The 18,479-nt window shown below is 39.9% G+C and overlaps 1 protein-coding gene across 1 annotated transcript in view; it reads right to left on the reverse strand.

The window, feature by feature from the left end:
- Positions 1-7,829: 7,829 nt before the first annotated feature.
- The window catches only part of LOC129361165 (uncharacterized), a 52,261-nt gene continuing 41,611 nt past the window's right edge, over positions 7,830-18,479 (reverse strand). The window contains exon 3 of the mRNA XM_055031900.1: positions 7,830-8,275. Coding sequence (XP_054887875.1) covers positions 7,830-8,275 — 446 coding nt within the window. The remainder of the gene's footprint in view (positions 8,276-18,479) is intronic.

Genomic DNA, 18,479 nt, shown 5'->3' on the forward strand with positions numbered 1-18,479 from the left:
CTGTGGCGTGGCATCCCAGGACGGATTCTTAATTGACAATTGCTGCTGATTGATTGTTGACTGAACGACAATTATGAAATGACTCATGTAATTTGAATGTCTTTTATCTTGATAGGAAAGGCCAGTTCTTGGTGTTGGTGGTGGACTTTCCGGGTGGTGGTGCTCTTTTGATTTGTTGCACAATTTTCTTTAGTTTTGTTGTTTTGTTTGCTGTGTTTCTTTTTTAGGTCACTACCCTGAACTGCATTGCCACCCTTGACTTGAGCCGTCACTGTTATTTATTTAATGTGAGTGGTTTTAACTTAATGTATTTTATTGATTAGCATGAACTGATGTAATAAATAAAATTATTGAAATTAGTGAGATTGTCTCAAACCTCATATGTAGCGGCCTGTGTGCCTTGATAACTTTTTGGGAATAAATTATTACAATTTTGTCTTAAAAATAGTTCTATTGAACCACACCGGTCCCACCACATATATATATGCAGGTTAGTTTTTTTTTTAGAACCACATTCAAGTTGGAAGGTTGTCCAGCTGCACAGCATCGCAGGCCTGGATTGGATTGCTAAGCTCCAGGTTTCAACCCAAGACCTGGAACTGCTGGATCCGCTGCCTACTTTGCACTGGATAAGATTTTGGATCCAAAGAAACACATGGCCATTTAACAAAGACTTGACTGACTGACCTAAATTGCAATTACTGAACTAAAAAGCTTCTAAAAGAAGGAACTGAACAATAAGGAATCTGAACTAAAAGAAACTACACTACCTGTTATAACAAGGGTGGACACTTTATGTTGAAACAAAAATTGTACTATAATATTCTCTTTAATTTTGTATTAAACAGTCCGTTCATTATTCTTGATATGGTTGTTTGTGCTCATTATCCTCCTTTTTGAACTTAGAAAGATAGACTAACTGTAACATCAACATTGAAAAAAGTTTTCTCAACTTATCTATTCGTAAGTGTAGCGTCCAAAATCCTTTACTTTAGGGCTACTAGTGGTTGCCTCTGGGTGTAGTTAGTTTTTACGTGCGTTCGGATTAAGTTTCAGAGTAGTGCTCTTCTATAGTATGAAAGTCTTTTATTATAATTTCCATTTACATACATAAAGTTCGTTTCTACCCGTCAAACCAAACACAGTAAAAAACTGTGTCCTCTTCCCCATGGTCAACACCTGAACACCATTACAATCGACCTTAAATAACCCATCCCTCTCACACTCAGAAAACAAAACAATACGCCCTCTGGTGGTGACAACAATTGGCTCCTACACGCCAGCCCCTAATTGCGTGTGGCAGAAGACATAGCAATTATCAACTTAAAATAAAGGAGCCAAAAATACACCATTTCTCTATACAAATATACATAAGAGTTCAATCAAGTTATACATTCATTATTTCTACCAGTTTCTCAGTTTGTAGCTTCACATAATAGACAAATTTTTGTTACAGGTCTTTCAATAACGCTTGTTTTTGTTTTCAGTTGAACAACTCGTACAAGACCCCTTTTATCAGGAAATGTTTTAATAACTTTCCCTAATAACCAAGACCCTCGAGGGGTTGTGGAGTCCATGACTACCACCACATCTCCAGGAATGAAGCACCTTTTTTTTCTTTATCCATTTTTGTCGTTCTTGTAATAAGGGTAGATATTCCTGAATCCACCGTTTCCAAAAGAGATCTGAAATATATTGGATTTGTTTCCACCTCCTTTTAGCATAGAGATCCCTTTTGTCAAAATGTCCTGGCGGAATGGCTGGTTTACCCTTCATGAGCAGCAAGTGGTTCGGTGTTAAAGCCTCAAGATCATTGGGATCCTCTGATAACTCGGTGATGGGACGATCGTTCAGTATTGCCTCAGCCTCACAAAGTACTGTGTGGAATCCTTCATCGTCTATTGTTTGTTGTCGAAGCACTGAGTACAAAATCTTTTTGATTATTCGAATGAGGCGCTCCCAAACCCCCCACAATGTGGTCCAGACGGTGGGTTAAAACTCCATTTAATCCCCTTGTGTGCCATGGCCTTCTCAATTTTTCTATTATTCAGAGAGGCTAGAGCTTCTCGTAGCTCTCTTTCTGCTCCTATGAAATTGGTGCCATTATCTGATCTCATGTGTGAAACTTGTCCTCTTCGAGATATAAAACGGCGCAGCGCATTAATACATGAGTCTGTGTCTAAGGAGTACGCCACTTCAAGGTGTACGGCCCTGCTTGCATACAGGTGAACAACACTCCATAGCGTTTTACGATGCTGCGTCCTCTTTTCACATCAACTGGTCCAAAATAATCTACACCAACATTTGTGAATGGTGGTAGATCAGGAACCACCCTTTCCTCTGGCAAGTCTGCCATTTGTTTGTTGACTGGTTTGTCCTCCATACAGTCTGCAGACAGCGCATGTTGCTATGACCCTTTTCACAGCTGAAACTCCATTTGTTATCCAAAATTTTCTTCTTACGACTGAGAGAACATGATTTCTACCTCCATGACCAAGTTGTAAGTGAAAATGTCGGAGGATAAGATAGGAGATGTGCTGGTCCTTTGCCAGAATGAGAGGATGCTTAATGTTCTCTGGGATAGCTGCTTTACTCAGCCTGCCTCCAACACGCAGAAGCCCGTTCTGCAGCACAGGGTTTAGTTTAAATTGGGCTATTTCTGGGTATTTCTGAGTTGCGGGATGTTAATGCAGCAATCTCATCAGGGAATCTTTCCTTTTGACAAAAGGAAACTACGGATGCCTCAGCCTGTGTGAGATCTTCTAGAGACACACTTTGATTTCCCAGTGAGTTTTTGAAAGCTTGCATTTCTTTTGTCAACTCCAATGTTGATGCTTCAGACGTGCTTGAATTGGTCAGTTGCAATTCCCTTCTTCTTTTACTCAGTTTCAACAGAACTCCCTTTAGCTTAATGAACCAAGCCACTGCAGACTTCAATTTTTGCCAGTCTGAGAAAAACGCTATTAGCTGAGAAGTTGCATTTGAATTAATGACTGTCGCATTGATCAAGGGAGTTTTTTTTAGTTCTGGGTCGACAGCAGTTATACTGAAGTCCACTGGAGACTTGGGCCATTTATCTTCAGGTTCCCACAAGAATGTAGGACTTTCCGTCCACTTTTGGTGCAAAAGGCTGTCAACCTTAAACCCACGGGAAGCAACATTGGCAGGATTTAAAGATGAAGATATGTGTCTCCATTGTTCCACATTTGTATTATCCCTAATGGTTGTCACCCTGTTAGCAACAAAGGCTTGAAACCTTCTGTTTTCGTTTTTTATATATTTTAGAACTGATGTGCTGTCAGTCCAAAAGCAAGCCTTCTCCAACGGCAGCTGAAGCTCTGATTGAAGCATATTATTCAATCTGACAGCCATTACGGCAGCTGTGAGCTCTAAACGTGGAATAGTCACAGGTTTGAGTGGAGCTACTCTGGCCTTGCCAAACAAGAATGATACATGCACCCTCTTATTGTTATTCTGCATTCTAACATATGTAACTGTGCCATACCCACTCTCACTAGCGTCAGAAAAGTGGTGTAACTGAGCATTAACCACTTCTCCAAACCCCTCGGCTTGATGCATCTGCTAACCCAGAAGTCAGTCAATCCCTCTAGGTCAGTAAGCCACTGGTTCCATTGTTTTTGAAAGGTTAGAGGTATGGGCTCATCCCAGCTCAGTTTTTGCCCTGCATAACTCTTGTAACAGCAGTTTGGCAGGAAGTATGAGAGGTGCTAGGAATCCTAGCGGGTCATAAATAGAGCTGATTATTGACAATATACCTCTTTTAGTGGAAGGCTTTTCTTTGATTTTCACTTTAAACTTGAAACGATCTGTCTCTGTGCACCATAGTAGACCTAGTGCTCTGTCTACCGGCAACTCATCACTGTCCAGATTCAACTCGCAAAGAGTTTGGGATCACAGCTCTCCTGGGATACATTCCAGCACTTCTCGGCTGTTGCTAACCCATTGTGTTAGCGTAAACCCTCCTCTGCTACAAATGGCTATAAGATCTTTGGCCATAGCACCTGCACTTTCCTCAGATGGCAGACTTTTTAAGAGGTCATCCATGTAAAAGTTTTTGTTGACTGTTTGTACAACATCTGCTGAGAAGTTTGACTGATTATCCTCAGCAGTCTTTCTGAGAGCATAGCAAGCACAGCTGGGTGAGGAGACTGCACCAAATAAGTGAACAGTCATACGGTATTCCACAAGATCTTGCTCTAAATTACCTTGGGGCCACCATACGAAGCGTAGAAAGTCCACGTGCTCATCAGACACCTTAACCTGGTGGAACATGGATTTTATGTCTGCCATTAACGCCACATAGTCCTGCCGAAACCTCACTAAAACCCCCACCAATGAGCTAGTTAGGTTAGGGCCCTGTAAAAGCTGACTGTTAAGAGAGATCCCTTGATACTCTGCTCCACAATCAAATACCACACGCAGCTTCTGTTTTTGTGGATGGTATACACCATGATGCGGTATATACCATACTTTGTCCTTTGCTGTTCTCAGCTGATGCTGTGGAACCCTTTCTGCATGTCCACTATTAATAGTATTAGTCATGAAGTTTGTATACTCTTCATGAAACACTTTGTTTCTTTTAAATCTCCTTTTCAAACCAAGTATGCGCTGCAAAGCGACTGAAATATTGTTTGGCATAAAGAGTTCTTCCCTTTTGAAAGGCAGATTTAGTTTGTAATGTCCATTCTCTAGCTGCGCAGAACCATCCATTATAGCCAGGAATTTTTGTTCTTCTCTTGACATTTCCTCTTGTTCTGTGAAGGACTTCTCAATAAAATCATAGTTGTATTGGCTTATCAGAAGCTCTTCAATTTTATCAACTGTAGTTCTGTTGACTTGAACTGAAGGGTAGCCATTTTCAAAGTCCTTGCAACCTTCTGAGGAAGCATTCACAACCCATCCTAGGAGGCTTCTAATTGCATAGGGCCCTTCACCCCTACTATTAACCACCTCCCAAGGTTCCATTAGTTTAGATGCATTTGTGCCCACTAGCAGGTCGACCCCAGCATGTATGCGAGGAAGTTTAATGTCCTTCAAGTACGACCATTTTGACAGCTCCTCCTCACTGATGATATTGTCGGTGGAGACTGGCATTTCTTTTTGTATAAACACAATGGGAAGCTCATAGAAATGATTTCCGTTTATCTCTGAATCTCCAGACCATTAATGATGGAGGTTGTCATTGTTTTACTGTGACCCATTGTTCGGAGATGAATCTGAGCCTTTCGACCTTGAACGTTGAGCTCATTAAGAAGTCTTTCAGAGCAGAATGTATCAGTGCTCCCTGGATCCAGAAAGGCATATGTTTTAATAATCTTAGTTCCTTTTAAACTTTTCACTTTCACAGGCAGGATTGGAAGAATCCCTTTACGGTGACCAGCCCCAGTATGACCACATGTGGAGGAGGTTTTACAGCCCTTTGCTGTCTGAACCCACTCTTCCTGAGGGGTCTTTTCCTTCTGTTCAATGTGTAAAATGCTGGGATGCTTTTGGTTACAGTGTTTACAAGTACTGCGCTTATCACAGTTCTTGCTTAAATGTCCTGTATCCAAGCAACCAAAACATAAACCTTTGGTTTTTAGAAAGTCTAGCTTTTCTCTGTGTGGTTTCTTTCCTAATTGTCGACATTGTTCCAATACATGACCATCCTGTGTACAATACAGACAGAATAAATCTTTTGATTTGTCAACAACAGTTACTTCATTTTTGAGAGACGGTAAGTTACAGTCATCATTCACTGAAACATGTGTGACAAAGCTGTTTCTTTTAAACTGTGACTTTGCTGGAGGTTTGCTAGGTCTTATGATTCCTCTAGCAGGTTGTAAGTCCTGTATATCTCCAAAAACCAGATCTGAGATTATCCTAATCTGGTGTTCAATAAACACAACCATATCTTTGAAACATGCTCTTAGACCAGTTCTCTCAAAAATCTCATTGGCTTTTGTTCTCCATTTTTCTCTTAGTTTAAAGGGAACTTTTGAACCAAGATCTTCATGTTAGCTGGCATGCTTAACTCATATAAATACTGCAGTTGCATTGCAGCAGCATTCACGAAGGAACAGTCCAAATGCCTTTAGTGCTTTAGCGTCTTCACCTTTAATGTTTGGCCAACCAGTGACTTTTTCCATGTAGGCTGCAGTAATATTAAATTCATTGCCAAAATGTTCTTTGAGGAGTTGCTTGGCTACCGCATATCCTCTTTCTGCAGTCATGTGAAGGCAGCTACGTATGAGGTCTCTTGGTTGCCCCCTGGTGTACTGTTCTAGGTAGTACAAACAGTCTCCTTTACAACTGGTCTTTGCTTCCACACAATGTTCAAAGGCTTTCATAAAGGAGTTGTACTGTAAAGGATCGCCATCATAGATGGGAATTTCTCGGTGTGGCAGTAACTGGCTTGTTTGCATTTGAACCAGAAGAGATGTTATATCATTCTGTTGTTTCAACACATTATAAAGTTCTCCATTAGGTTGATTTTGAGTTGATGGAAACAGACTGGTTAGAGTTGTAGCCTTGGGATTGGGTAACATAATGGAAGCTTCCGAAGTTCGAACAGCAGGGGGAGCCACTTGTGACACCAAAGTATTGAAAACAGTCTCATCCACCTGCGGTGAAATATGCTTTTCACATGCTGTGCCACATCTCAAACCTTTTTATCCAACAACAGTCCAGAACCTCCTGGAAGTTTCTTTGCAGGTTTGAGCTTAGGTCTAGCGCCCTTTCGAACATATGAATCCATTCCATCAGAGTGCCTAGATGTGATGCTGCCTTTAGTGCTGCCCTCTAGTACCATTAGCTTGGCATTAGCAGCAGCTATTTTAGTGTCCATCTCAAGCTGTTCTTTTCTTTTCTTTAGCAGGTATTCCTGCTCCTCCAGCATATACTTCTCTTTTAAAGCGGCAGCACATGCCAAAAGTGCAGCCCTTTCTGCTTCTGCTTTTATTTGCTCAGAAAGCGAAGATTTGCTGGTTGTTGTCGATGAACCCCTTTGGCTCCCAGCTTTCCTAAAAGACCTTACTGAAACATTTGAAATGCTGTCATGAGGTTCAATCTGCTCATTGTCCATCATGATCCCGCCACCACTGGGAGTTCTTGATTCAGTTTCATTGTTATTTTTACTTTTACTTTCTTTAATATCATCAGACACACCAGCTGAGCCACCTTGAGCCTCAGCCAACCATTTGTGCGTAGCCGCAATAAAATCATGAACATTCAACATTTTTGCTTGAAACCATATGTCATGTTTGTGCGCTTCATCCACAGGCAGTAATCCTAACAAACCCTGGTGAACCTTTTGTGTTTCTTCAGTCAAACCCAAAAACCTTTTAAATTCTCCCTTAATGTCACTCACACACCTTTTGTCACTTTTCAACACTGTAATAGCTTGTCTTAATTTTGTGAGCTTACTTAAATTTGCTTTTCTTTCACTTTCTAAGCTACTAATTTTCATCAACAAAGCTTTAGCTGTTAATTTCACTTGTCTCTTTCCAGTCTCCCATTGAGAACTTTCGTCATCACCCACAATGTTACTTTGACCCTCTTGATCCAGAGCGATGTTTTCCTCTTCTGTCATATTTGGCAACAACTTTAAGTTTATTGGCAAATAGTAGATTAATTGTAGAGCGCTCTCCTTTGTTCTACGCAGTCTTCAGGCTGCTAACAATGCATTGGATTTAAGCTTGTCTCTTGATGTGCGCACGTAACCATAATGGTCATTCATTGATATCAGCGCTGACCCACATACCCCAATGATGCGTTGGCCGATATTGATGATCTCCGTCCCGATGTCCGCTGATACGAATCTCAGTTGCTCAATAGCTCGATCCCTGCAGCTTTTCCTCTCCAGCTCCGTTCCGGCGTCCCGCTGTCCGCTGCGTCCTGGTCCCGACGTCCGGCGACCCGCTGTCCGCTGCTACGAATCTCAGTTGCTCCAATAGCTCGATCCCTGCAGCTCTCCAGCTCCGCTCCGGCGTCCGCTGCGTCCCGGTTCCGACATCCGCGGCGTCCCGCTGTCCGCTGCTACGAATCTCAGTTGCTCCAATAGCTCGATCCCTGCAACCTTTCAGCTCCGCTTCGGCGTCCAGCGTCCCGCTGTCCGCTGCGTCCCGGTTCCGACGTCCGGCGTCCCGCTGTCCGCTGCTACGAATCCCAGTTGCTCCAATAGCTCGATCCCTGCAGCTCTCCAGCTCCGCTCCGGCGTCCGACTCAGCGTTAGTGGAACCCCAGTGCAGAAGGCTCGGTGGAGTTTTCAAACGAACTTTCAAACGAAGAAAGTTTTTTACTTAATATTGTAGCGTCCAAAATCCTTTACTTTAGGGCTACTAGTGGTTGCCTCTGGGTGTAGTTCGTTTTTACGTGCGTTCGGATTAAGTTTCAGAGTAGTGCTCTTCTATAGTATGAAAGTCTTTTATTATAATTTCCATTTACATACATAAAGTTCGTTTCTACCCGTCAAACCAAACCAGTAAAAAACTGTGTCCTCTTCCCCATGGTCAACACCTGAACACCATTACAATCGACCTTAAATAACCCATCCCTCTCACACTCAGAAAACAAAACAATACGCCCTCTGGTGGTGACAACAATTGGCTCCTACAGTAAGTTAAACTAGTTGGTTACAGTTTCAATTCATAACAGACACAATGGGAGCCTGCCTAATACGCCAACATGAGATGCAGTTTCTCTTACTAGTATCTGTGTGTGATACCAGACATCATCATAAAGGGATGATTAGACGACTAAGATATACACAGGATTATTGTTTCAAAATAACACTAACAAATGGAATTATAAAAAGAAAAAACAAAATAAACCAAAAATAACAAAAAACAAAACAAAAAGACAATCTGAAATTTTTTTTTCTTCTTTTGTCTCATAGTTGAGGAATATCTATGATGACAATTACAGGCCTCTCTCATCTTTTTAAGTGGGAGAACTTGCACAATTGGTGGCTGACTACTATAAACTACGCTATGAGGTTTATGAATGGGTTAATATTTCAGGAAAATAGGGAGGGCATGCAAAAATCGGTAGGCTAATAATAAGCTGTGCAGGCTCAGAAATTAAAATGCATCCCCCCTACATGAATAGACCAGACAGTTAAACGTGATATAAAATGTTCTGCACAATGGGCCTCTGTTATCAGTGTGTTTTCTCATCGATTTTCTCATCGTTCGGTCCTCCAGCTTCCTCGGCGACGGGTCCTCCAGCGTCCTCGGCGACGGGTCCTCCAGGGTCTTCGGCGACTGATTCTCCCTCCAGGGTCTCTACAAATTAGATATATAGATATAGATATATAAATATCTATGTCTAGACATATCCACATCGATAGATTGACGTGGATAACTATGTCTTGATAGATATCCACGTCTATCGATCACATATCTCTTGACAGACAGATGACAGAAAGACGTGCATATCGATCTCTAGATATCTATCTATAGCTACATCTAATTTGTATTTGATGGGTATTGTCTACGTTCCCTGCAAAGGAAAATCATTCGTGACGCAATGACTGCTGAGGGCCTACATTCAAAGGCTCTGGTTCAGTCGATCAATGACGTCAATCTGTGACGTATGATGCGGGCTTCAAGTGTGCTCTGGCAAGCCGTTTTCACATAAATTGCGTTCCCTCTGATTAACCGTAATTACTTTCTAGATTTCGAAAATTGCATTTTGACTTGACAAAACTACATTTTGACTCCGGAATGATAATTGAAGATATCTGCATTTACATTCTGACTAGTAAGAATAATAATTCAGGATATTCAATTACATTTTGACTGGTCAAAATTCCTTGCAAGATATCTCAAATGACGTCACTTGTTCTGTAACTTGACGAGACACGTAACCGGAATTACGATTTAAGATTTCTTGAACGTAATTATCACTGTCAAAATTACAATTTTAGATATCTGAATTCTGAATGAGGTGAAAGCCCCTTTGTGCTGTCCGAATAGTTGCCTGCAGAATTTTATATTTTCAGTAAATGCCACAAATAAATCTCACGTCATTTGGACTGGTTAGAATGTAATTATCTCAAATAGGTATTTTGTCAAGTCAAATTTTAATTAGAGATATCTTAAATTGCTAAAACGTCTGGTCATAAAACAATTTGAGATATCTGGAATGTAAGAGCAGTGAAACCGACTTTATATCAAAAAGGCTTGCCATACGCAGAAGGGCGACAGGTCTTTGACGTCAATCTGTGACGTATGATTAAGGAATGATCATCTGTGAAGCACAATGCATATCTGTGACCATCTTTGGACGTTGGATCTATAGGTCCTGCTAAATCTGTGTGGACCATTGCTAGTGGTTCTTTAGCTCTTGCATCTGGCTCCTTGTTAGTTTGAACACATTTTCCTTTCGTGCAGACTTCACGATATGGCATTGGTTCACCTCTTCCTTTAATTTCCATGCCATGAACAACATTTTCTAGCTTCAGTACATCTCTGTAATTGCAATGTCCAAGAATCTCACGCCAACCTTGTAAGTCATAACATTTTTTACACTGAGATCCACATCCATTGTCCGTCGTTTGGAAGTAATACAATGTGTTACCTACGTGAATGGGGAACTTGGTATCGTCTCTGAGAAGAACGTTCTTTTCTTCTTTGAAGATCACCGTTGCTCCGCTGGATGTTGCAGCTTTCACTGAGAAGATGTCTTGCGGATATGAAGGGATGTACAATTTGTTCCTCAGCACTGTTTTAAGACGTCGACCTAACGCGTCTCCTCGTTTCTTGGCAACACCAAAACACCTGGATCCATCAGCCAATTCCACGCAGTGCGTCTCGGCCTGGAAACTTTCATCAAGCTTCCGAAACTTCCCGATGTCGGTGATTATATGCGACGTCGCACCAGCGTCCACCATCAGACCTTTCCTCTTGATGTCGTCCACTCGCGTGTCAGCGTCGCTCACCCGGAAAGCAAACTCTCTGTCGCCGCCCGCATTTGAATACTTAGTTGGTTCCTTTTTAGTCTTGAAGTTGAAATATTTTCAAAGTGACTCATCTCAGTTAAAATAAGTCATTAATAACTTATATATAAGTATGTATCACTTCCACCTCTTCTTCTTTTTGGCAATTAAGAGTTCGTCGCACTGCTGGTGTGAAGTCAGCTTTAATGAAACTCTTTAAAGTTGTTCTTATTACAGCTTCAGTTTCCCTGACACCAACACCACCGTCGAACTAAAACACAACGTAAACTTAGTGAGATGGTGTCAAGAATACAATATCGATATAAAAATAACGTAAAACATATAAACATACCTCGCTGGCTAACCCTTCCTTTTGAGGTAGAAATGAGGTCATTCAGTAAATTCTTACACTTAAATCATGCTTCTTCATTTGCTTGCCAACGCGATGCTGTTATATCGCAAGCGTCTCTGGTAACCTGGTAACCAGACGCTTCTACATCTACTTCCTACCTTAAACCTTCAAAATAAGAGTCTTAACAAAAAGTATAAATAATACAAAATAAAACCTATAAATTAAAACTTTGGCAGTAAAAGTATGTATTTTATGTATTGTAACTATATATTATATGAACTAGCAATGTAGGTAGCTAATTTACATTTAAATACTATAAAAATACTATAATGAAGACTTAGAAATCTATTTTGTTTTTATATTTCTATATCATATATCACCGACACGGCGCTGGAATTGAAAAATTCAGGGCTTCAAGGAAAAGAATAACGAAGATGCCCGCAAAGAAAATCACAGACATCTCAATGAGATCGCAAAGCACTGGGCCTCGTCTACTGACAACGCAGTGGACGTCGCGCGTCGTCTTTTGTTTTCTAACATTTAGAAACATCGGCCGAATTAATAAATAAGGCTGTCTCAAATGGCAATGTTAATAATCTCGTTATTTGGTTGGAGGTCAGTTGTTCTGGATTCAGTTTAAGAGAGTCGGTGCTTCATTCTGACCTTTTCCTGAACGCCAGAGGTTCAGTTTCCTTCTCCTCATTTTTTCTGAATCTTCCCTTTAAATGTTAGGGGTTGGAGAGATGGTATTAAAAGAAAGGCAATATTTATGTTTTTTGTAAAAATGCTAAAGCGAACTGCATAGTTTTTACAAGAAACTCACTGATGAGGCTGATGAGCTTCTGGTCCAATCAATGGAGAAGAAAAGTTATTGAGCGCAGAGGGCCTACATTCAAAGACTCTGTTCAGGCGGTCGATGACGTCAATGGGTGACGTAAATGACGTCACCTATTGACGTCATTAACATTCAAGGATCCTTGAATGAGTATCCCATTTAAGGATGACGTCACCAGTGACCAGCTGAGCCAATCAGAAGCAGGTGACCACCCACTGCTCATTAACTACAGCGATTGAATACTTAGTTGCTTTTTTTTCTTTTTAATTATTAAACACTTTGAACAATTTTACAAGATCACGTGTCATGCACTTAAGTAATAAAATCTTACAGGCTAAAGACACACACATCATTTTAAGACAATAACATCATAAAAAAAAGTTCAATAAAAATAAATGAATAAAATGTGGAATACTTTCCATTTTGGTAAAAGGAGAATTTAAGGTTCTCCACACATAAGGTCACATATAAAATACATACTTATATATAAGTTATTAATGACTTATTTTAACTGAGATGAGTCGCTTTGAAAATATTTCAACTTCAAGACTAAAAAGGAACCAACTAAGTATTCAAATGCTATAGTTAATGAGCAGTGGGCGGTCGCCTGCTCCTGATTGGCTCAGCTGTTCACTGGTCACGTTTTCCTTGAATGGAAAACTCCAACCCAGAATTAACGTCACCGATTGGCGTCATTGACCGCCTGAACAGAGTCTTTGAATGTAGACCCTCTGCGCTCATTTGGTCACTAACCATTTGCTTTGTCTTTCAGGTAAAAACTTAAAAAAAAAAAACACTAAAAACCTTAAAGATAGGATAGGTTATCCTTTCTTAAATGATCAAGCATCGATATGCAGGATCAACAGATCATGTTTAGTCCGGGTCTTTATTTACAGTCATGTATGTAAAGGAGGATGACATTTGCTCCCTTGACTCTGGTTCTGATCCGCTGCTCCCTAAACAACCGGACACTTTTTATACTTTTTCTTCTTCCTCCCAGCATCTAAACGTTGCTTTCTACTGCAGTATTTTTCAACCTTTTTTGAGCCTAGGCACATTGTTTTCATTGAAAGAATCAAGAGGCACACCACCAACCAAAAATCTAAACAAATGAAAATAATAAATAATAATATATGGTCGTTCTTATCAAAGTGTCTTGAATAGGAATTTGTATCATATTTTATATTAGATATTTCAAATTGCACTTAACATGTCTACTTCAAAAGTGCGCCTGATCAGTGGCACAACAATTTAAATTTAAGACCACATTGTTCACACGACTAATTCTGACCACAAGCAATCTCTCAGCCAGAATATAGAAAATAATTCCTTTTCTGAGAGAAGCAATAATATTTGGGGAAAAAAAAGCTCACGGTATTTGCCTTCCGTTGATATCCACTCATACTAAGTTCTTCATCTGGGTCTGAATTTAGCTTTTTTCTTTTCAAAACTTTTCCATCACTGTCATCACAGTCTTGCTTGGTACAATGCTCTCACCGCTTCCTGTCACATTCATGCATCACTAATTCTCTTGTTTTAACGTACAGTGCTGTGTACCTACTGCCATCCTGTCATCAGGAAATTACATGATGACGCCGCTAGTCACTATACAACACAGACTCTCAGAAATGGCATATTATTTGCAGTCAATTTGTTTTCAAAAAATCGTCTTAGACCAATTTAGTGAAATTGAATAATTTCCACGGGACACTATTTGAAAAACACTGTTCTACTGCAACGTGTAGATATGTATAAATATATATATTGAAAACAATCAAGTAATTTTTTTATCCAGTCTTTGTTATCTCCGATAATTTAGTCACTTTCTGTTTTCTTTCTCGTATCTATATTTGTATTTGCAATAAACTAAATATTCTACTATCGTATCTAATGCAGTTTATTAAATTGACCACTGCAGGAATTATGAACAGTCTTAAAATAAGCCAAAATAAATTTGACAACAATGTCAATCACAGTCAATCTAAGAAGAAAACGAACTCTGCCCAGATTTGAAAATATTTTACTTGGAATATAGAACCATAAATCCTTTTAATTTAAAAAAAAGACCGAAGCCATTTTATTTTTAAAGTGTCGTTCGTTCAATCAAATTGAAAAGCTTGCAGTCGTCCATCTTCAAACTGATTACATTACATTTTCTTATTAAGTGAGATTTATGTTTCCATAGAAAAATAATAATCCTGTTCTTGGAATTAATTGCAGAAATGTGTATTTCTAATGCATGTGCAGTGTAGGTAAATCTGGAAATACTTTCCATTTTGGTGAAAAATATTCTACGCAGAATAGATAAATCTCTGCTATTACAGGCCCAACCTTTCCTAGGGGGCAGTAGAGAGCAACGTGTGGACGCTGCAGCGAGCAGAACCGATACGAGTTTGTTTCCAGAGTCCAGTGATCAAATATCATCCTCCTTTACATACATGACTGTAAATAAAGACCCGGACTAAACATGATCTGTTGATCATTTAAGAAAGGATAACCTTTCGGAAAGGTTATCCTTATCTTTAGGATAGGTTATCCTATCCTAAAGATAGGATAGGATAACCTATCCTATCTTTAAGGTTTTTAGTGTTTTTTAAGTTTTTACCTGAAAGACAAAGCAAATGGTTAGTGACCAAATGAGCGCAGAGGGTCTACATTCAAAGACTCTGTTCAGGCGGTCAATGACGCCAATCGGTGACGTTGATTCTGGGTTGGAGTTTTCCATTCTAGGTAAAACGTGACCAGTGAACAGCTGAGCCAATCAGGAGCAGGCGACCGCCCACTGCTCATTAACTATAGCATTTGAATACTTAGTTGGTTCCTTTTTAGTCTTGAAGTTGAATTATTTTCAAAGTGACTCATCTCAGTTAAAATAGTCATTAATAACTTATACATAAAATATGAATTTTATATGTGACCTTATGTGTGGAGAACCTTAAATTCTCCTTTTACATGATCACACAGATAAGTTTAATCATTACCAGAGGCACCGTTGCAAATTAAACAGTTTATTGAGCTCACAAAAGCCTATGAAATGCTTGGGGGAGGAATAATAATAGAGACAACACAAATATGACTAAATACACTTGAGTGTTCCCCAACAAAAACACAGTCACAAAAATCCTGAAGCAACTAAAAGCAAAACTCCCCTTCCACTATAGTCTCCTCAATCTAGATAAACAGCTTGGGACCCAGGGACAGCGACATCTTTTTGTTTTACAGAGAAACCAAAGGGCTGGATGATAAAAACTCCCCTTCTTTAGACAAAATAAATAAATAACAATAAAAAATGCTTTTGATTATAATAACTATCCAGAAAAGAAATTCTAAACTAATGCATCACTGAAATTGAAACAAAACTAAACTGAAACAGTAGCAGGCCAACCTGCACACAAAAGAAAAAGAGTTAGACAAGCACCTCAAGATGCCAGATAATAAGAAACTGCCTTGACCTTCTCTATAGTGAAACAGTGAGCGGTGCTCTGCACATCCTCTCCAGAAGTGAGTTTCCTGCAACAATCACTGGAGGCATCAGAAATCATTCCAAACCCAATTCATGCTTCATGTTAAACATGCCTCTGGATGAATCATCAGCCTGGGATCTGATGCCCTCAGTGATCTACCTGCTTTTAAATGCAAATGCTGATTACCTCTCTCCACAACAAACCAGCTGCACTCTGTCACAGCGTCTTCTTGATCTGGGCAAGAGGAAGAATGTGCAGCGCCATACTTCCACGACAAGACGCCCCGGCTGAAATCTACCCCAACTTTTTGTGTTGGCGGCTCATCAATAGACAGAACTTACTGACACCATAATTAAAAAATGTCAGTCACAATGCTACCAGCAGCAGGGATCTGAGAGACTGTTGCCCCTTGTGCCCAACATCTTGATGCTGGGAGGAAGAAGAAGAGCATAAAAAACCAACAAGCCATTAGGGGTTTTCCAGCAGTTTCAAATTGTTTCCCATGTCATACAGTTCTGCATCTTGATCTGTGTCCATGAATTTTAGAGATCAGAAGAGGAGGTAAAGTTCCTTGTATGGATGTTTGGAATCCCATAATCCATACTGTGATGAAGGCTCCGACTTCAGGAGGTTCTGTACAGCATTGCACCCTTGGATAACCTTCAGAGGCTGAGGACAGTGCACCATCTGATGTTGAAACCAGTTCCTGAAGGACTCTGGCCTCAAGAACTCAGGAGAAACAAGGACATTTCCGACATCAGGAAAGAGGAGGTGGACGAGAAACTTGATTTTGTCTTTGTGGTAACTCCATCAGTCGTGTGACTAAAGTTTAATATTCACTTGATATGTGATAAAGAGAAATGATAAAGAAATGTAAAAACAAAATAGAATCTAAGTCTTCATTATAATATTCTTCAAAGTATTTGATTGTAGATTATCTGCGATCATTTAGTCACTTTGTCTTTACTTTGTCATGTTATTTGTAAAAACAAAACAAAACAAAAATTACTAGTTGATATAATGTATAGTTATACCATATAAAATAAATACTTATATAATGTATAAGTCATTAATGACTTATTTTAACTGATGAGTTACTTTGAAAATATTTCAACTTCAAGACTAAAAAGGAACCAACTAAGTATTCAAATGCTATAGTTAATGAGCAGTGGGCGGTCGCCTGCTCCTGATTGGCTCAGCTGTTCACTGGTCACGTTTTCCTTGAATGGAAAACTCCAACCCAGAATCAACGTCACCGATTGGCGTCATTGACCGCCTGAACAGAGTCTTTGAATGTAGACCCTCTGCGCTCATTTGGTCACTAACCATTTGCTTTGTCTTTCAGGTAAAAACTTAAAAAAACACTAAAAACCTTAAAGATAGGATAGGTTATCCTTTCTTAAACGATCAAGCATCGATATGCAGGATCAACAGATCATGTTTAGTCCGGGTCTTTATTTACAGTCATGTATGTAAAGGAGGATGATATTTGATCACTGGACTCTGGAAACAAACTCGTATCGGTTCTGCTCGCTGCAGCGTCCACACGTTGCTCTCTACTGCCCCCTAGGAAAGGTTGGGCCTGTAATAGCAGAGATTTATCTATTCTGCGTAGAATATTTTTCACCAAAATGGAAAGTATTTCCAGATTGACCTACACTGCACATGCATTAGGAATACACATTTCTGCAATTAATTCCAACAACAGGATTATTATTTTTCTATGGAAACATAAATCTCACTTAATAAGAAAATGTAATGTAATCAGTTTGAAGATGGACGACTGCAAGCTTGAAAACACGAAGCCCATTAGAGACTTAATGGGCTTTAAGATCGGTTTATCTTTTCTTAAGTTTACAAGCTATGCACTGTTCAGGGGAATGTCGGGTCATGAAAGGCCCGTTAGACCCCCGATGACAAGGGGGTCTGTGTCATGTGATTATGGTCACATGACACATGGGATGGGAAATAAGCTTCCATATCTATGTATGGAAGCTTATGTGAAAATATAGCTTATGGTACACATACACATTATATATATATATATATATATAATAATATATATATATATATATATTAATATATATATATATATATCGTGTTCGTGGAGGTGATCTCTGTGCAGCGCACACTCTCGTTTGTCCACAGCCGGCTGCTCAACACTCCAACGCCGCTCACTCCTCGGCGTGCCACGCCCCTTCCGTTCAGGTCCAATTCAAAGAAAACACAGTAGAGCGCCAGCATCCCCGCACCAGAACTCCGTCGGAAGACGTCCTCACTGCCAGTACTCTGCAGGATCGGTTCAATCGGAATGGAACTTTTACTTACAGCGCGCCTGATCCTCTGTACTGGGCCGTTTTCCAACTTCCGATGTTATATGCCGGATCAGCGGGTTCCGTCTGCCCCTCACAGCGTGTTTGTTTCCGTGGCTGCAGAACCAGTCCTCCTCCTCTTCCCAGCCAGGCTCCTTTTATTTGGGCTCTACTCAACCTCTGCCGACACCTGTCCGGGTGGCCAATTAGCGCGCCCCGCCTCGCGAGACAACCACCTTCAGTCCATGGTGTTTGAATTGTCAAAGGGAAAAGAAAAAAGAAAAGCAAAAACCCAAACAAAATCTAAGCAAACAAAAATGAAAGAATAATTAACAATTAAAAAAATCATCTTTCCCTATTCAACATATTTATATATGTCTGTGTGTAGAAATATTTAAATTTTGTGAATGCCATTTTTACACTTTCTGTCACTCAAGGTGGAGAAAATGTGAAAAATTGAACACTAAGTGATCATTTCTTCAACCATGAATCCAGAAATACATGTGTTTTGTAACCCACATATATATGTGTGATACTATTGTAGTAGTTTGCATTTTATTTCTGTAGGATTTTGTTT

The sequence above is a fragment of the Poeciliopsis prolifica genome, unplaced genomic scaffold (assembly GCF_027474105.1).
Source record: "Poeciliopsis prolifica strain line A6 unplaced genomic scaffold, Auburn_PproV2 SCAFFOLD007, whole genome shotgun sequence".
Lineage (NCBI taxonomy): Eukaryota > Metazoa > Chordata > Actinopteri > Cyprinodontiformes > Poeciliidae > Poeciliopsis > Poeciliopsis prolifica.